This window comes from Salvia splendens, chromosome 10 (assembly GCF_004379255.2).
Source record: "Salvia splendens isolate huo1 chromosome 10, SspV2, whole genome shotgun sequence".
Taxonomy (NCBI): domain Eukaryota; kingdom Viridiplantae; phylum Streptophyta; class Magnoliopsida; order Lamiales; family Lamiaceae; genus Salvia; species Salvia splendens.
Window position 1 is genome coordinate 27642290 of NC_056041.1, and position 20803 is coordinate 27663092.

The following is a 20803-nucleotide window of genomic DNA, read 5'->3' on the forward strand; positions in this document are numbered from 1 at the left end:
AACTTTTAATTTTCCCACAATTTGCTTATTGTCCTTATGGACTTTTCAATATACTCCAACTAAAAATAAATATTCTCCCGTCTCTCAAAATTTTTTATTACATGTATAAAAGTAGAATTCGTATTTTATTTATTTTCAATATTTTTTTATTACCATTCTTAACTTATATTACTCCCTCCGTCCCACAAAGATTGTCCCATTTTTCCATTTCCGTTTATACCATAAAATTTGTCTCATTTCACTTTTTACCATTTTGATAGTGGACTTTCTTATATTTCAATAATTCATTCCTACTTACATTTTATTATAAAACTAATATATAAAAGTATAACTCATATTCTATAAACTTTTTCAACTCAATTTTTATTATATTTCTTAAAATTCGTGCCCGGTCAAAGTGAGACAATCTTTATGGGATGGAGGGAGTAAGCGACAAATTTTGTGGGAATATAAAATCTGCAAAATGAAGATAAGAAGAGTAAAAAATTCCATATAAATCCAAATCTTAATTCTCAATCACTCTCTTCGACCGGTGGAGGGATAATCCCAAGGAAAATTCGAGAAAGGGCCTTTCCCTTTTCTCAATTCCCCTCCTCTTCACAAGGACTCACTATATCTCTATCTACTGCTGTAGATTGTGCTTGATTTTTCTTTTTTTATCCGAGATATGGATATGGATTCGACCGTTTTGGAGCACAAGGCTGACGGGGATCAGCCGCCGTCTTACGCTTCCATGGTGGATCCTTTTCTCGTCGAGGCGCTTCAGAATCCTCGCCACCGTCTGACCAGTTAGTCCTTTTTAACTTCATTTTTTGCAATTTTGTTCCTTAGTTAGTTAGTTAGTTTCAATTCTGAGAGTAAATTTCAGATGCGTATTAGTTAGAATTCTAGTTTTGATCATTGGATGTGTTACGTCGTTGAATTTATTCAGCTGATTTTAGTTTTGTTGCAAGTTTCTGCTTTGCTGAAATTTGTAGATCTGAATTGTGTGATGGTCTGGGTTGCGCTTAAACAAACTGGATTTGGTTGGCTATATCATCACTTGATGTTGCATATTCTAGAATTTCGCCAAAAGTTTGTTTGTTACAATTTAAGCTGAATATAAATACTATACAAGAAAGCTATCCGTAGCACATTTTTTAAATTGGTGTTGTGTGTTGGATTTATTGAGGTTTTCCCTTTCTGGCTTTCCTTAACTGATTGAGTAGCTGTATTAGTTAGAAACAAATCACAATGCTAATAAGTGTTCCTAAATGTGCATCTGTATGTTGGAAGTGTGAATATAAAGTAAGGGAGTACTAAATGGAAACTTTATCCTTGATGGAGTTATGGGAGGAGCATATCCCTTCTCTGCTCCTGCAATGTGATTGTGATAGCTAAGTCAATACTAGATGATGTGTGATATTCTGAGGTTGACACGGATGGTTGAGGTATTGGCTAAACATAGGTTGATAAGAAAGAGTACAGTTTGCGGTTTTTGTTGATTGGTTTATCATTGTTTATCTTCCCTATTTGGTAATGTTAAGATAGACTGAAAACCATGTTTTGTTAAGGAGAGTACCAGAAGTTTGACATTTGTACTGTGGTATCATACATCCATTATAGACAAGCAAATCACAAGCTTTAACACTTATCTTTTTAGTTTTAAGAGGGTGCTTGACCACTTTAACTAAGCTTATCTTATTTGTATCATCTTATTAAAAAAGCATTATTGGACATTTAGGTTATAGAATATAAGATTGTTACAAGTGACAAACTTTTAGTTACAGTAACTTTAATATTATGGGTTTTACAATAAGATGTGGGATTGCCAAATTCCAAGTAAACCTATTAGCTCCAAAGCATCTTAGAATTGTTGTAAAGAGCACATATGCTCAGAAAAACACTCATTAAGAGAATAAGAGCTCATATCTGCATATATCTTCATATATTATGAAGATATGGGTCATTTTCTGCTTCTTGTTTAGTTATTTTGCAATTTATTGGTGATGACATACATCGTATCTGGATATTCAGTTTTGTGGATGGAACTCGATATACAGAAGTTCTTGCAAAACAATGATCTACAGCAGTTCGAGTTTCCTCACTTCCCGACTTCATACCTTCGTCTTGCCGCCCACCGTGTTGCTCAACACTATGGTCTGCAAACCATGGTTCAGGAAAATGTTTCGGATGGCCAAGGAATCAGGATTTTGGTTATAAAGAAGCCAGAGTCCAAGTTCCCTGCAGTCTGCTTGTCAGATGTTCCTGCAAAAGAGTCGGAAAATGATAAACTTGATCAGATCAAGATTGTCATTAGACCAAGGCCTAAAGATTCCTCTAATGACCTCAATGAACTTGGCCATAAACGGAATCCAGTAAGAACTGTGGAAGAGAGAAAGGAAGAGTATGACAGAGCTAGAGCTCGTATTTTCAGCAGTCCTAGTAATTCTGGAGCAGAAGAGGCATTTCCTTGGGCTGCTTCAGATGGGACAAACGCTGTTGATGACACTGAAGTTTCAAGAGACTTGGGTTTGGATTGGGAAAGAAGGACCTGCAGCACGGAAGGTGGCAATTCTTCGAGAGTGGCAATTTTTAGAGATAGGGAGAAGGACCGCATTGATCCTGATTATGATCGCAGTTATGACAGGTAATCAAAAGTGACACATTTGAAATTCTAAATTCTCCGTCTTTTTTTATGACTGCAACGATGTCCCAAGTTCTAGTTAATGAATTTTTGAATATTCTATTTTCTCAATCTCAAGTTTATTTTATTGTAATTGGCATAGGGATTGATATATTATTTTCGGTTTTCCCTCTTCTAAGATGCAGATACGTCAAGAGCATCCCCACTGCTCAGAGTTTCAGGATGGCACCTTTTAGTTTACAAAATTTTCAGCCTCCATTTGTCCAGTATGACTCTGTCTTCCCACAGATGGGTCAGATGCCTCCTCCTCAAGCTTCCCTCAACTACAGGACCCCAGTGATGAGCCCTTATTGTGCCTTAGGTTCAAGTCAGAATTCTAGGGATGCATTATATGTGCCCCTGCCCACGCATACCATGATGTATGCTCAGTCATATGATCAAATGCGGCATGCATCTTTTCAGGTACAATCTACAATTCTCTCGTGTTGCTTTTCCCTCATACTACCTCCGTCCCACATTAAGTGTCACATTTTGCCATTTCAGTCTGTCCCACAATAAGAGTCACATTTCACTTTACCATAAATGGTAAGTAGACCCCACATTCCACCAACCAACTCTACTTACATTTTATTATAAAACTAATATATATAAGTGGGACTCATAGTCCACTAACTTATTCAACCCACTTTTCTTTACATTTCATAAAATCCGCGCCCACACTAAATGTGACACTTAATGTGGGACGGAGTTAGTATTATCTAATTAATTTACATTATCCTCCTAGATGCTTGCCATTTTTTACACCCTGGTAAGTCTTGACAAGTACGCCATGATCCAACTTCATAAACAATCATTTAGATAATGAAGCTAGCATGAACTTTGCGGATATAGTTAAAGTACTAATATCAAATTGCACCTATTTCATATTTTAGTTGATCTGAGAGAAAAGGTATAGAGAGTTTATACTTTGTCCAATATGAATTATACTAGATATCAAATGAGGCAAATACATGCCAGTTCCATCTTCTAAAGAAAGTATCCAGAATTGTCGAAGTTACCACATTTTTGAGTTCTTGGCTGCCAGTGCTGTCAATTTTGCGTAACTATGTCTTCTGAAATTGGATCGTGCAATGAATGTGATAATTTTAGATATGGATTCCTGAAACTAGGATAGGACCTATGCAAAGGAACATTTGATGCATTTTGTCATTTCCTTATTATGCTTCAATAATTCATTCTGTTTTATGTAAAACCCGTCTTGTCCATTTCACATTCTTCTAATGAATTCTGTTATGTGCGTACGTTGTAGGCCCCCTTCTGTCAGCAGCCTCTAAGTTTTGATTACTCCCAGAACCATCGATAACAGTTGAAACTGGGAAATTCATGTACTCTCTCTGGGGTGTCCAATTTTAGGTTGGTTTGTTTTTGTTAAAGACATTTGAAATTAGTTCCTATAATTTTGTATTTTTATTGTTAAAGTGGTCACAAGCTGGACTTGTTATTTGTTATATCACATAGGGAACATTTTATAGACCCAGTTTGCTGTTCATGATGGCTATTATTATTTCCGTAGAAGTTGAGTAGATTTCTGAGTTACAGATTGTTGAGAAACATCATTTATTGAATTCACGAAAACATGCCTAACCCTCTCGCTGCTGCCCACCATCTCCTTAACTTCTACACACTTAAACCTCTTACCACCATGTAGCCTAATCCTGGGTTAGTGCTCAACCTGGCTAAGGAACCCTTCAAAATGGTGCATGCATACACAAAATGGGTATAGTGCTTTAAGAACGGGCCAAATCTCGGATTTTTCTGGTTATTACTTTGCGTATCAAAGACCATTGATTGTAGTGTTATGGTCCCTCTTATATACTTCATTTGACCTACAAGAGTGTGCATTTTTTTTTTCTTTTTAGTCTTATATAAAAATATGCATTTTCTAATTTTGGGAACTCTTTTCTTTTTAATAGAGTAAGACTGATTCTCTACTAATAATAATACTTTAATTTTTTTTTTCTATTTCTCTCTTTACCAGTTGTGCATTAAATCACATGCACAACTAAAAATGTGTATGCTTGTGACACGGAGCGAGTGGTAAGTATTCATCTTGACTCAACTCATCTCATGTAATCCATCAAAATTATGTACCTAAAATAATGGTCGTCTATATTGGATTTAATCAATACTGTTGTCATTAGAAACATTATCAGCCACAATCCAATTCACTCCAACAAAAGTAATTGGTTGAAAGTTTAGTAATTGGATTTAATGTTTGAACTCCAATGTCATTGAACTTATTTATCTCCCAATCGGCAAAAAAATAGTACCTTTACTGTAATCAAAAGATTGAATTATTTAATATTGACAAAACTACATCATGTGAGATCTTGTTTTGTACTCGAAATATATATAAAAAATACAAAATCTATAGCACATGGCCCAAGGTGGGAGAAAAGAAAGGCCGAATGATTAATGATGCCTTGAGAATAATCCAATGACAGCTTGCCATCAAATTATATTTTACAAACTTAGTAAACTCATTTAAATAAAAAATCCATTTCTTGATGTTATAAAACTATTGAGTTGGTGGATAATGGAGGGTTTGTTTATTGATTTTTCTGTACAAACTCAAAGATTGGGATGGGTCTCTTGGATTTGGATTCGGATTAATGTGGGTGGGAACTGTCAAACAATGAATGAAACCCCTATTTAATTCAGACAAAATCAATATTGAATATCAACTACGCCCCTTTTTTTATGTAGTACTATTGGTTAGAATAGTTAATTAGATTGTGTGGTGTATCTTATGTTGATGAGGTAATAAGTGATTTACTAACATTCTATGTGCGTTACTCTTGTGACGCAGGTCATGATTCAAATTATTTTTTTACTATGTTTTATTGATATATTTATAAATTTATTGGTTACTATATGTATAAGATGTTACATATGAGAAGTTAAATTTACAATTTTAATTTGCTTTATTAAAGACTACCAATATTGGGATATAATCATCGGTTTGTTGCTATAGTCTGTATATAGATTGATGTTATTATGTTCTCGTCGAATACCATGCAACACTATTTGTTCTCTACGATCATCTGTTTGTTGCTATAGTCTGTATATAGATTGATGCTACTATGTTCTAGTTGAATAACATGCAACACTATTTGTTGTCTATGTATGATGATTTAGTCATTTTATCCAAGGAATATTTTAGAGAATTTTCCAATTATTCCATAGATATTTTGAAACTTGATCTTATCCATTAGAGTGACATCCACTAATATTTTTCTTTAATATTTTAATTTTAATTTCTGCGAAATGAATAGTTCATTATTTGTTTCATTCGCTCATCTTTTCCCCCTATCGTTGAAGTACTAGAATTCGAGCTATAGTTAGACTTAGGGATAATAGCAACTTTATTTAAAATTTTATGAAATCTAACTTGTTCAAATTTTAATCATTCTTATGACTTAAAATATTAAATCACAAAATTTTAATTTTTTTCAATTATCATATTCGTATACAAATCAATATCTTTTAGTGTATTATAATATTGTATTATAATGAAACGTGTCATTTTAAACATCATCAAAAGATGATATTTTATTAATGGATATGACAATTAAAAAATCTGAAAATTTTTATTTAATATTCTAATTTCTTGGATTTAATGACTATTCTTAAATCGTATATAAGTATGATTTTCGATAAGCTTTTTCCAGTCATTCAAAATGTTTTGGTCAATGTAAGTCGCTCTCAAGAGATCTATCATACACGAACCAATGCTCAAAATTACAAATCATTTAGGAAGTCTTTTAAAATCTATGGCTTAAATAAAAGAATTAAAAATCTGACGATAAGGAACGTTTAAAAACAAAATTAAATGCCAGGCGACTCTATCTCGTGGTCTATGTAGTTGTTTAGCTTTGCCCACATGAAAATGAAATCACAAACCAACAAAATGCAAATAATTCTTCTGCCTGATTTTTCTTTTAAAACAGTTTTTGATATGCATAAAGTAATTTTAAAATATCAACTTGTGTACCTACACTTCAATGTAAAGTTCAGTGTTCCAAGTAGTTGTTCTATACTAAAAATACACAAAAAACAAAATTTTATATATAGAAAGCTACAAAAGATCCCCAATATATATCAACAATTTCATAAGATGAAAATCGATGTTTTTTGTTGGGATTTTTTCAATTATTATCTTTAAGGTTTTAATTTTCTATTTTTCATAGAGCAAATCACTGAAAGCTAAAAGTGTTTTAACTTTTATATAGAAAAAAAAACCATAAAATGTAGTTTAGTGTATAGAAAATTTCTCTTTCAACTAATATGCTAGTACGATTTTAAGTTGTTAAGGTTACTGCCGTGGAAACCTTTTAATTGATGTAATAAACTAAAAAATATGTATATATACCAAAAAAAAAGCGCCAGGACCGATACCTATTCGGTTAGAAGTATGTCTCTTGCTAAGTGATGCATATATCTTTTTCGGATGTTTCAAGTTAAATAAGTCAATTTTTTTTGGGAATTCTCTTTTTTATTTTTATTTTTATTCTTCTCTACTTTATTCTCCTTTCACTTTATTCTCTTTCCCTAAACTAATAAAACCCCATTTTCTTAAATCTAGTGTCTAAAAAATGTGTCATTTAGTAAGGGATGGAGGGAGTATAAATTAACATTATAGTACAAAGTAAAAAAACCTTATCCGAATTGCATTTAAAGAGATATTAATATGATAAACCAAGCAAGTGAAAACAGCTAATTCTCTCTTCTGCACTTAAAATATTGATGAGCTGTAGGAAATGAAAATCCAAGAATAGATTATCCATAGACTATTAGAGCTTTACTCAAAAGAAGTTCCAACAAGACTAATAAAATCAAAACAATAATGTACTTAGGAATCAATTATAGCCTAAATTGCATAAATAATACAGAGAGGGAAAATATTAATGATAAATAGAAGTGCAATAATAGTAATTGAGTTGAGTGGAAACAAGAAATATTAAGTAATGAGCAGGGATGGAAGTGGATTAGTAATTCACAGGTAAATGAAAGCAGTAATAATTGAATTACTAAAAACAAAATCAAAATAAGCATCAGCGAAAGGCGGAGGGGAAAAGGGTGAGAATTTTGGTGCCATCGTCGAGAGCATTATTTATTAGTAGGGATGCCTAATTGTGGGAGGGCAGGGCAGGGCAGGGCAGGGCAGGGGGGCATCCGCTTGAGATAGAGCCTGTATTTCTGGAGATGGCTGGCGACGTTCTCGCGGGTGAGGCCGTCCACGCTCATCAGCTGCATTAGTTGATGCCGAGGTGGGCCACCGCGTCCACGAACCTCTTCAATGCCTGCTGCTGCTGGTTGGAGTTGTGAATATTGAAAGCCAGAGCAAGATCAGGGGTTATTAGGGATTGGGAAGGGGGCATCAGATCCTCTGCCCACGGCAATTCTTCCTCCCATTTCCACAACCAATTTGAATCATCTTCCCTCATTCTCTCTCTCTCTCTCTCTCTCACCATAAAACGAGGAGCCGTGATCGAGCTGGATTTTGTCTTCTTCTTTTCCCCTCTTATTATTTTCTTATCATTTTTATATTTATTCCATGGCTTCCTTCAACACCTTAAAAGGGTTTTCTTTTTATTTTTGTTTAAATTCAATTGCCTAGAGATAAGCCTTTGGAGCGTAAGTTGCACGCCAGATTCTGATTGGTCTGGGGATGCCCAATCAGGTTGTCAGGTGATTGTTTGCCGGTGATCAAACTCAATATCTAAAATCATTGTTTTATACTCACTCTCTCATCTATCATGTGTTCCACTTTTATGTAAATATAATAAAAAATTATTTAAAAATTGTTCATGGATCTTATTTACTACTGTATTTTCTTTATCCATTAAAAATAAAATATTTTTCTTTTTGGATTGTCTCATTAAACATGAAATGTTTCATAAAATGAAAACATCTCTATCTCTACTTTTTCCATCTCTCTTACTTTATTCTCTATTCATTAACTCACAAAACAATACTACATAAAAACTCGTACCTATTCCCAAATGTTGCATATTTAATGAGATGGAGGGAGTACTATCTATTAGTTTTATACTCCCTCCGTGCCAACTAAGTTGAGACATAATTTTTGGGTACGAAGATTAAGAAATTGTGTTGCAAATGAGGAGAGAGAAATAAAATAGAAAATATAAAGAAAGAGTAAAGTAGATAGTGAAATAAAGTAAAAGTGATTGGATGTTTTTTTTGTTAAAAAAAATGACTCAACTTAGTTGGGACATCCCAAAGAAGAATGCGACTCAACTTAGTTGGAATGAAGGGAGTATTAAATTACTATTTTGATCATAAACATATGGTCGAAATATTGCTCCCCACATTATGGACAACCATAAACTGGTTTAAAGGAAGAAAAAATCGGTTTAGTAATTGGTTTTGGTTCAATAGCAACTAAGTTACTAAATTACTTTTCTATCCTTTATAATAAAATTGCCTCCTCTTCTTTCCTCTCCAAAAAGTGGCGCCTGATTTTTCTTCTCTCCCACTTCCTTTTTCTTGATTACTGTACAAATAAGTAATGCCAACACAACTATCCATATTTAGGGCTTGATTGATTGTGTGGAAAGGACAATATAAGAGATAAGATAGTAATATGCTTTTCCATATTAGTTGGACAGAGTTAGTAATCCCATATAAGTGTTTGGTTATCTATATTGTTAACTTAGGTTTGCAAAAGTGTGCTTGATTGACAATATAGCAGACATGGTTGTTTCCAATACAATTTTCCCAAATTACCCTCAAATTTGCTCAAGCGGGAATTGTTAATTTCCCAAATTTTCTTTCCTCCAATTTCAACAATGCCTTTTAGAAATTTTCTTTCCCAAATATTAGAAATTTGCTCAAGCGGGAATTGATAATTTCCCAAATTTTCTTTCCTCCAATTTCAACAATGCCTTTTAGAAATCTAATACACACATCAATTGAGAGATACTCTCGTTGGCTTCCATCATGGGGGAGAGGAATAGATCGACACACAACGCTACACTCCGCATTATCAGGCATGGTTTCATTTCACTTTCTTACTCGGATTGATGTTAGTGAAAATTCCCAACCTTAGTGGTGTTCAAGGGTTCTGATTTTTTAATCGCCTACTTTTTCTCCAAAATTTTTGTGCTTCAATCTGTATCGTGCTTTGGCTATAGTTTGTAAGTGCTTGTTTATTTTTCCAAATTTGGGGATGTTGATTTATGTTGGATCTTAACCAGAATTACTCACTGTGAGTTTTGTTCATTACATGGCATTGTTTACAATTTGACATGTGTGTTGTTTCTTCATCAAGTAGCTTTATACAAAGTTGGTAATTTGTGCATGGCATGAAACAAATTGTAGGAGTTTTGGTGAGGACTTATGGCAGACTCGCAGCTACGTAGCAATGCTTTCGAAGGGAATCCAAGTTGTGAAGGTTAGTGCATTACAAATTCATGATTTAACTTGTTTATGTTGGTGCATCATATGAAGGAAAGACTGTCAGGAATTATGAGTATGTTGTACAGATAGCAGTGAGTTTGGTCAGAGTAAGGCACTAATAGGAAATAGGTCTCGGCATTGTTGGTCAGACCGAGAGGAGGCTACGCTGTTGTTAGCTGCATTGAAGGAATTGGTTGCAATTGGATGGAAATCTGATAATAGTTTTAGAGCTAGGTATTTACAACGATTGCATGAAGCACTGAAGAGGGAGTTTCCAAGAACATATATAAAGCCTTATTAATGTGAATATTAAGGATTCAAGACACATATGTTTGCCCCGGACTTGCTCTTGTAAATATTTCAACAACCCAACAAACCCAACAAGAAATGAAACAATAAAAAAAGGTGGAAAAGGAAGAAGATGATGGTGTTATGATTTAGATAGATGCTTGGAACATGTGGACCTTCTACAAAACAATGAAGACAACCCAAGACAACTTTCATTAGCAAATATCTAATGGCTCCACAAATTAGCGACACAAGAACTAGCAAGCATACCTTAACAAATAATCTAAGCCCGACAATAGAATAAATGCAACCACAAGAGATTTTGGATAAATCTTCAATGATGAAGATGGGTGTTCAAATTTAAGTCTTTGTTCTTCAATAATGTTCAAAGACTGCCATGGAAAAACCCTAACATGTCTATTTATACTAGACATGTTAAAAAGTCACATCTCCGACAAAACACCCGACCAGGTGTTTCCCAAGGCTCATTTCACCCGCCCGTGTGAAGTTTCTGGACAAAAACTGATTTCTCGACATAAACGCCCAACCGGGCGTTTTGTTTGAGGAAAAACGCCCACCCGCTCGTTTCTTTCTACATTGCGCGACTTTCTTAAAACGACCATAACTTCCCCATCCGGGATCCGATTGAGGCATGCAAGATACTCACGCGAAGCTCTTTTGACGATGAAGACAATGATGGTCTCAGGAGAGCATTTCGACTTTATCTTAATTGGGAAATTCGAGTTTGAATCAGACATCCACATTCGGCTTGGGTCCTTGTCATGTCTCCACCCTCTTCTCGGACCCCAATCAACCCATGGCCTTTGACATTGTTATATTCTATGATTGTGAATACCTAGATTCACATCACTCATCTCACGTTTACTCGAAGGTCAGCACTTGGAAGAAGAACTATTCCTCACTTTGTGCCATCCTCGATCGAAGAAGGGTAGGTTTCAATGTTCACGATGATTACAAAATAGAGTGCGATGATGAGCAATGGTCTCAGATTGTGCAGGTATGTGTGTCATTGATTCATGCTTAAGTTATAATAGTAGCATACTGATACGCTCGGATTTTTATCTTTTGGTCCGTTTTTAATGTCAAAGTTGCGTTACATGTCTAATATTTGCATATTTTATCTATTTTGTTATTTTGACATGTTTTGTGAGAAATTTGCATACTTGAGCCTAAAAAGGGAGTCAAAATGCAAAGTTGGAAATCTGGAGCTGTTCTGAATTTCCAGCGGTCCGCTGCAACACTGCCGACGACCGCTGGCGCCCAACAACTGCTAAGCTAGTAGCGGTCCGCTCCGGCAGAGTTGTGCATGAAGTCAAGACACGCCTAGCGACCGCTGGAGGATGCGTGGCGACCACTATCGAGAGTCCAGAGAGTTACGGGATGTTGGCTAGCGGCCGCCAGCCAAGAGTCAGAAGTCTCGGACCAACCCACAGCGACCGATGGCCAACGTGCAGCGGCCGGTTGGGAAATAGTGGCGAACAGAATTTGCCCTACTTTCTCCCCAAGATTTACCATATTTTGCAACCATTATCCTTATATGATGAGGGGTGATTTTTCCCCTACAAATAGCCCAAAGCTTCATCAAAAACAGATCTTCTCTTTGCCAAATATTTCCAAAGCTTAAAAGTTAGAGTGCTTTATTATGCAAGTAGTTGAAGAAGGAATCAAGATCATCAAGGCTACAAGGATTCAACCTTTGGATTTTATTGTTTTAGTTCTTATGTTTTCATTGTCTTCCTTTCAATCTATGTTTTTAGCTTATTCTATTATGTGTAACTAAACTCATAGGATTCTAGGGTCGTGTTAGTAACTTTTATTGGTTTATACAATTCCTATTTCTATTTCTTCCTTAAGTTAATGGATAATTCTTCACGCTTGAGTGACACATTCAGTGATGACTTAATATAACTTGCTACATAATCGTGAGAGGAGGTTGACGAGTTAGATCCACTTAATAGACACTACAATTAGCTTCCTTTAAAACGACACTATTAATTGAGAGTGGTGACTTTTAAGGGTCTTAGGAGCTTCTAGGAGTTACGTATTTAGGATTAACAACCCTAATGTTTGTAATCAACGTTTGCATCGCATGAGCATAAACTAGGTGACTCGTTCTATCAAAGTAAGAACTGTGCTAGGGTGTTGTAGTTGGAATTTGTATAACCAGAACTGTGCTAGCATCAACGTCATGCCACTTAAGTACTATGAAAAGCTCAACATCGGACCTCTTAAGACGTCGGATGTGATCATAAAGTTGGCCGACAACTCGACAATCAAGACAGTGGCATGATTGATGTAGGTAGAGGCGAAATCACGATTAGTGACAACTACTATCACTCCACCTACAAGATTGAGAGTGAAATGATTAAGTATGAAAAGGCACAACAAGCAAAGATGGAGCGCGAATACAGGGCGGTCATGATGACCGACACGTCTAAGCCTTATAAGCCATTTGGAGGGGAGGATTCTTCTAACCCTTCTATATTTATTGTTCATACTCCTCCCTAATCTCCTAAAAAGAATACACCTAAACATGATAAACCTCCTTTTCAGGAGAAGGCCAATAAGAAGAAGAAGGCCAAGAAGTAGCTTCAAGTTCCAGTCTACCCCGAAGTCTTCGTGATCAAGATCTCGAACGGGAAATACAAGTGGTGTAGAAAAATTGGTAACAAAATGATCCAGTTCGCGGTCTTGAGCACAAGGGTCGTTGATCCGCCCACTTAGTTGGGCCACTTCAAGCCGAGCCAACGACTCTAAACAAAGGCGCTTGTTGGGAGGCAACCTAACTTGTTTTTTCTTTATTTCTTTATTTTTTTCGTTTTCTGCTTTTCCTTTAATTTTCGTGCATTTTTTCTGTGCATATAAAAAAATAAAAATAAAAAATTTAAAATTATATAAAAAAAATTAATCGTAGCGACCGCTGCATAATCCACAGCGGTCGCCACCAAGTGTTCAGTTTGCAGGAGCAGTGCGGGCCGCAGCGGCCCGTTGGAGAGGCGCCGTTTTCACAACACGCGCAGCGGTCGCTGCACGTTGCGTAGCGGTCTCCACAGAGAGGCCAGAGACGAGATTTCACCTATATAAGGTGAGTTTTCTCTCCTTTCCACCATCTTCTCCAATTCTCTCTTGCACACGACCCCAACTACACAACATCACCAAATTCACACACCCACATTCTCATTTTCTCATTCCATTCCGAATTTCAAGCTTTCAACGTCCAATTCTCTTCAACTCAAGGTATGAATCCTACACTTAATTTCTGAGTTTTGTTTGAATTCTTACATGGATTTTGTTCATTCTTGATAAATTGTTGGTTGAATAGCATGCTTTAGTTTAGGGATGAGTGTGATGATGTTTTTACTTGTTTTTCATGGTTAGATTTTGCATATGGTAGTGATTTGTTGATTGTTGTTGGTGATTTCCCTCTCGTTCTTAATTGTTTATATGTTGCAATCTTGTTCATAGCATTGTGAGACTATTAGAGCATCTGCAATGGGGCGGACGATAGGCCGCTCGATGCCTCGGGGGAGTCATCGTCCGCCACTGTGGGTGTGCGGACGATGCCCGATGCATCGTCCCCGCCCTATAGATCGTCTGCGGACGATACGAGGACGATAGGGCATCGTCCGCGCCATCGTCCGCCCAATGTGGGCGACGCGGACGATGCAACGCATTTTTTTTATTTTTTCATTTTTTAAATTTGAAAATTATTTTTATATAAATACCCCTACCCCACATTCACATTTTTAACATTTCCACTCTCAAATTACACTATAAAATGGATTCCGGTGAATACCCAGGTCCGAATAGTCAGATGTTTGGGGGTGGTGCACATTGGCCGGGTACAGACCCTGAGGAATATCGGCCCTTCGACTCCAACATGCAGTATGATCCCGAATTCAGTATGGATTCTTACGGTCTGTCCAACATGGAGTCGTCTCCAACCCTTCCCGCCGCACCGCCCCCGCCGCCGTCCCTGCCAGAAAGAAGCGAAACCGGCACCATGCGTATAAGTTTCAACCTCCGGAAACGAATAAAGAGTACGCCCTCGGGAAGACGAACTACCAATCGGATGAAACCCTCGTCTTGGAGAGGTGTTGGGTGGATATTTCGGAGGACTCGGTATTTGCAAAAAACTAAAAGCAAGTTGCGTACTGGGAGCGCATCGCCGAGCGCTACAATGAGGCGAAGCCGCCGAACGCGTACAAGCGCCATAAGGAGCAGCTCCGCAAGCACTGGGATCAGGTGAAGAAGCAAGTCAACCTGTTCTCGGTGGAGTACGAGAAGTGCTTGAGAGAGCAGGGAAGCGGCGAGAGTTTGAGCGATGTGCGCGATAGAGCGCTGTTGTCGTACCAGTCATTATACGGCGACTTCAAGCATTTCAACATCTGGGTGTTCTTGAAGGACAAGCAGAAGTTCCAAGGAGGGATTCTGCCATCGGCTGCGCCAAAGAGGACGAGGACCACCGAAGCCGGTGCTTACACGAGCAGCGAAAGCGGCGCATATCCGGTGGACCTCAACCGGACGATGTATGAGGAGGAAGAGAGTTCCGGCACACCGGTGTACTCCCGGCATCCCGTTGGCGTCAAGGCTGTGAATAACAAGGGGAAGGTAAAGGCGACATCCTCCTCACAAGCCGCGGCCACCCCCCATCGCCGATCCTGACCCCGACCCGACGTCACTTGCCTACGCGGAGTTGGCAGTGGCCGCCAACCGGAGGACGTTGTTGGACACGCACAACGCCCTCATGCAGTGTCAAGACCCGGCCAAAGCCGAATACCTCTAGGGGATGATCGATGAGCTGCGCCGCAAGTTGGGACTTTTGTAGAGTAGTCAACTTTTTTTTCATTTCTAACTCCTGTAACTTTTTTTTAATCAATGTAGAATTTTCCGTTTTTAATTAATCGTGGTGTTTTTTAATTATTTTGCATTGACATATTTGAAAACATTTAAATTTATTAACAAAACAATAGTGAAACCTATAAGGCGGCCTTTAGGACAGCTTATAGGGCGCCCCACTGCAGGTGGAAGGGTAGGAGGATAAAAATGATGATGTGGCGGTGCATAAGGCGCCTTATAGGGCGTCTCATTGCTAATGCCCTTATTACTTCCATGAATTGCAATACATGTGTAATCATAGAGATTGTTGTTTTGTATTGTTAATGTTGATACGTCTCTGCATGGGGGATGAATTCACGTTAGGGGTTGAATTTTTAGTGTTCTAAATTGTTGGTTTTGTTTTACATGATCACATGCTACAATTTATGATGCTTATATGATACAAACTTGCACATATTCATTGATTTGTAATGTATGCTTAGTTGAGTGCAAGTTTGGGGGAACCCTTGTTTGCTTGTCTATTATGTGGTGCTCTTTTAGAGTTTGAACTTTCTTTTGTAGGACAATGACAACAAGAGGAAAGCTCGAGAATGAGAAGAGCTACGGAGTTGGCCTTCTTACGGATGGCCACAAGGCGATGTGAAAGAGAGTCTCGACAAGAGACACGGTGCCCTCACGGTACCCCCACGAGCTTCCCCTTGATACTTTGGAGGACTTTTGGGCGTTATGCAACGTCGAGGAGGGTAACGGCTTGATTCCCATGTTCCAAGGGAGATGACCCTCTTATAGGAGACTCACTCTCGAGTTCCTAAGCACACTCAAGGTGCACAAGAACCGCCGTTCCCGCAGCCCCGAGAGGATCGACTTTCACCTCGGCAACCACAACCACACTTTCTCCATGGAGGATCTTTGCGAGGTGTTCTATTGCTATGACCTTAACCCCGATGAAGAAGTGGAGTATGAATATTCCGATGTTTGGGGTGCGATGACGACCGAAGGTGACGATCATGAGTCGGGCTACGCCAAGTCCTCATCCATCCGCAACTCCGTCTTGAGATACCTCCACCGAGCCATGACGCAATTGGTGTTCGCTAGAGTCGATAGTGGAATTGTCTCCCAAACGGAGCTCCATGTTATGTGGTGCCTTCTCACCAAAAGGGGGTTCAATTATGGGATCCTCTTCATTCTCTATGTTGACCGGATTTCCAAGAAGGACGGGAGTGATATTTGTTGCGAGGGATTGATCACGGCGCTTGCCGAACACATTGGCTTCTCGACCGCCGGGTTCGCGGAGGATATGGGGGAGCGTTTTATCACTTATGAGGTGCTCTTCTTGGTTGGGCTATTGAAGACCGATTCTAGCGGTCAAGCGTTTTTCATGCAAGTGGCTCGGGATCACTTTCCCGTTTCCATTCCTCACTTGACCAAGGTCGACACGTGGGACAACCAAGCCATGTGGAAGCTCGACACCGCCGCCCAGCGAGGAGCCTTTGCGAAGCCAACCCCGTCAATGGGGAGTTTAGAAGGAGGAACATTCTTTCTCGCATCCCCACTTTCGAACCCAAAGATGACTCCGCCTTCGACGCCATCGAAAACTATCAAGAGGAGGCGGAGAATTCTCAAGCTCAAGGGAGTGGGGCGCTGCCACCGCCACAACATGAAGAAGATGAAGAAGAAGAAGAGGAAGAAGAAGAAGAGGAAGTTGAAGCCCACCGCCGCCGCATTAGAGCCAACCACCGTCGCTGAAGGCCTAATGTCAATGAGGAGTTTCAAGCCAACACCTCCGCCCAATTAGGAGATATGTTCTCCAATATGCAAAACATGTTCAACACTTTGGACAATAGATGGGCAGAGCAACAACAAGAAAACGCCTTCAACCGCCAAGAATAGACGGCACAAGGTGATTGGCGGACGGCAGAACAAGACTTTTGGGAGCAACAAAGGCTAGAGGATGTTCATCAACGTCAAAAAATCGCCGAGCTCCAAAGGATGGCCGCCGAGGCTCGCGACGAGTGCCAAACCATGAGTAGCGACATCACCTATCTCATTGGTGCCTTCGACGACCTCGATGCTCGCTTCCCTCCTCCTCAAGAATGAAGAAGTCATGATCATGACTTTAAATGAGCACTTGTATCATTATTTGTTTTGTTTTGGATTGAGACCATTTTTATTTATGCTTTTGAACATATTTTTGAAGAAGTTTTTAGTTTAGTTTTAATATTGAAATTTTTTCGCAGGTACTGGACCCTTCCCAGCGACCGCTGGCTGCTCACTGGAACGGTTCTGACTCTAACACATCGACCGCTGCAGACGTCCAGCGGCCCGCTGGCCATTCACCGCCCTCCAGCCGTGAATTTTTTAATTTTTCAAAATTTCGTCCGTCCAACCTCTACACGAAAAATTTCAAGGTATCTTTTATTGCTTTCTGTAGTTCACTCACGTCCCTACCACTCTACAAACTTATTTTACACTTTGTTGTAAATAAGTTTGGGGGGATGAAGTGGTGGACTGTGAGCTTAGGTTTTTGTTTTATTTTTGAAAATTCCCGAAGGTGAATCCTTGTCATGAACTTAGCATGAAGAACTTAGAAACACGCATGCTTAGGGACACATTAGACCGAGTTGCCTATGATATAAAGTTCTTTCATCTTTGATTAAGTATGGATTGACGTTTTAATATGATAGTTTGGTGAAATGGTGCATAATTAGTGAATTGCTTGTTCGCCTTGAATCATGCTTATACCTTGTGAGATTTGAGCCTTAATTTCTTTCATGTGTGATTTATATGTATTCATGTATATGTTTCTAGAACTTACTCCTAGTCTGCCTAAGTTTACATAGTGTTTAAGTTGATTTAGGAGGATGTTATGCCATCTTTTCATACCTACTTTTATATCCAAAATTTTGACCCTTTTCAAAAATTCTCTTTTATCCCTTTTGGAGCCAATTTTGAGTCTTTAATCCTATTCTTTGGAATCCAAATCAATGGGGACAATTCCTTGGGTTAGTATAGTTATTTTTATTTGATCTTGTGTAAAGGAATTGGAGAGATAAGGGGAAATTGTGAAAAGTGAAAAAGTAGTGTGCTTAATGTTATAAAAGTGCATGTTGTGAAATTAGAAAAATTCAAAAGTGTGCTTAATCTATAAAGGATGCCTATGTAAGAAAAGAAAAAGGAATAAAGGTTAGAAAAAGAGAAAGAAAGGTTGTGAAGAAAAGAAATATCAAAGGTTTGGGAATGTGAATTGAAGGAGAATAAATGTTAAAAGTGTCTTGGGTTTATAAGAAAAAGAGAAGTTTATTTTACTCTACTTGGGATTTTATTTTTAGCCACTCTTTAGCCAAATATTCCTCACCTACCAAAGAGCTTACATTACAACCAAAATTAAAGACCTTTCGGACTTTTGATGCTTAATCACATCTAGTAGAGGAGGGATTAGACTTTGAGCAAGCCTATGGTAAACTTTGCATGATGCATGATTTGAGTGCTTAAATAGTTTACCTTATACACTTTGAGAGTGAGAGGACACTTCCCATCTTTGGAAGTTTGCCACATGTGAGTGCATGAATTCAAGGTGTTCCACGAGCTAGTAATGAAAGTGCACTAATAAGCCTTACTTGATTTGATTGCGTTAATACATGTTTGATCTATCTATTCTTGTGTCTTCTATGTTTTGTTCGAGGACAAACAAAAATGTAAGTTTACGGGAGTTCATATGCTCGGATTTTGCACAGTTTTAAGGCCATCTTTTGGTCCGTTTTTAATGTCAAAGTTGCATTATATGTCCATTATTTGCATATTTGATCTATTTTGGTATTTTGACATGTTTTGTGAGAAATGTGCATATTTAAGCCTAAAAAGGGAGTCAAAACGCAAAGTTGGTAATCTGAAGCTGTTCTGCATGTCCAGCGGTCCGCTACAACACTACCGGCGACTGCTGGCGCCCAACGACCGCTATGCCAGTAGCCGTCCACTCCTGGAAAGTTGTGCATGAAGTCAAGACACGCCCAGCGACCGCTGGAGGATGCGTGGCGATCGTTACCGAGAGTCCGGAGAGTTACGGGATGTTGGCTAGCGACCGCTGAAACAAGTGCAGTTGCCCGCCAGCCAAGAGTCAGAAGTCTCAGACCAACCCACAGTGACCGCTGGCCAAGGTGCAGCGGCCCGCTGGGAAATAGCGGTGAACAGAATTTGCCCTACTTTCTCCCCAAGATTTACCATATTTTGCAACATTTTTCCTTATATGATGAGGGACGATTTTTACCCTATAAATAGCCCCAAAGCTTCATCAAAAAAAGATCTTCTCTTTGCCAAATATTTCCAGAGCTTAAAATTTAGAGTGCTTCATTGTGCAAGGAGTTGAAGAAGGAATCAAGATCATCAAGGCTACAAGGATTCAACCTTTGAGTTTTATTGCTTTAGTTCTTATGTTTTCATTGTCATCCCTTAAATCTATGTTTTTAGCTTATTCTATCATGTGTAACTAAACTCATAGGATTCTAGGGATGTGTTAGTAACTTTTATTGGTTTATACAATTCCTATTTCTATTTAACATCCGTTTGATCTTACTTTGTTTCTTACTTAAGTTAATGGATAATGCTTCACACTTGAGTGACACATTCAGTGATGACTTAATATAACTTGCTACATAATCGTGAGAGGAGGTTGGCAAGTTGGATCCACTTAATAGACACTACAATTAGCTTCCTTTAAAATGACACTGTTAATTGAGAGTGAGGACTTTTTAAGGGTCTTAGGAGCTTCTAGGAGTTACGAATTTGGATTGACAACCCTAATGTTTGTAATCAACGTTTGCATTGCATGAGCATAAACTAGGTGACTCGTTCTATAAAAGTAAGAACTGTGCTATGGTGTTGTAGTTGAAATTTGTATAACCATAATTGAGAAAGCACATCCCTTGAATTCCCTTATCTCTATACTTTTATCTCCGTTGTTTATTTGCAATTAGTTGTTTCTTTGCTTTTTATTGTTCTTTGTTTTCAAAAAATTCCCAAAACTTTCGGTTCTCCAAATAGTAATTGAGTTTTAGTAGAAGATAGACAGTCTGTGTTTGTTTTCCCCGTGATCGATATCTGGTACTAACCTTTAGCTATACTATTCCTACTCTGTATACTTGCATGTATTTATAGTGCTAATAAAAAGTGCATCACATACTAATTTTTATTATGTGCTACAAAACATATGTTTCAGTGGGTTAGTAGACCACCTATATTTCGTTGTGTATAATGACTCTGTATTTGCGTTCTCATATAAATTAGAAGGACAACAACGGGAGCTACATGCAAAACAAATCTTGGCCTCTTTGGGATGCATGGAAAGAGATCTTTGGCAAAGATTGTGTTGTTGGTGCTCGGGCGAAAGGTGCGGGGGAAGCTGTCGCTATTATGAAGGTTTCACATGATCAAACCAACAATTATGTGGAGGGTGATTACTATATGAGTTTAGACGACCTATTTCATGATGAAGTAGTAGCGAATGAAGTAGTAGGTGAGCATGTCATCCCAGAGCCGGGAGATGAAAACAAT

The 20803-nt window shown here is 38.3% G+C and overlaps 2 protein-coding genes across 4 annotated transcripts; both read left to right on the forward strand.

The window, feature by feature from the left end:
• The first annotated feature begins 506 nt into the window (after nt 1-506).
• Nucleotides 507-4163, forward strand: LOC121753217 (cAMP-regulated phosphoprotein 21-like). Of its 2 annotated transcripts, none has more exons than XM_042148427.1 (4): nt 507-788; nt 2017-2629; nt 2812-3088; nt 3936-4163. In XM_042148427.1, exons 1-4 carry the CDS (start codon nt 668-670, stop codon nt 3987-3989), a joined length of 1065 nt encoding a protein of 354 aa, XP_042004361.1. In that variant the 5' UTR covers nt 507-667; the 3' UTR covers nt 3990-4163. The 2 variants fall into 2 exon arrangements, with proteins under 2 accessions (XP_042004361.1, XP_042004360.1); XM_042148426.1 differs by having other exon boundaries at nt 509-788; nt 2806-3088.
• Nucleotides 4164-9156: 4993 nt separating this feature from the next.
• Nucleotides 9157-19651, forward strand: LOC121751268. Of its 2 annotated transcripts, XM_042145984.1 has the most exons (6): nt 9157-9699; nt 10031-10103; nt 13353-13502; nt 13625-13654; nt 17494-17664; nt 19166-19651. In XM_042145984.1, exons 1-6 carry the CDS (start codon nt 9650-9652, stop codon nt 19220-19222), a joined length of 531 nt encoding a protein of 176 aa, XP_042001918.1. In that variant the 5' UTR covers nt 9157-9649; the 3' UTR covers nt 19223-19651. The 2 variants fall into 2 exon arrangements, 1 of the variants encoding a protein (XP_042001918.1); XR_006040041.1 differs by lacking the exons at nt 9157-9699; nt 13353-13502; nt 13625-13654; nt 17494-17664; nt 19166-19651 and adding an exon at nt 10195-12094 and having other exon boundaries at nt 10029-10103.
• Nucleotides 19652-20803: the final 1152 nt, after the last annotated feature.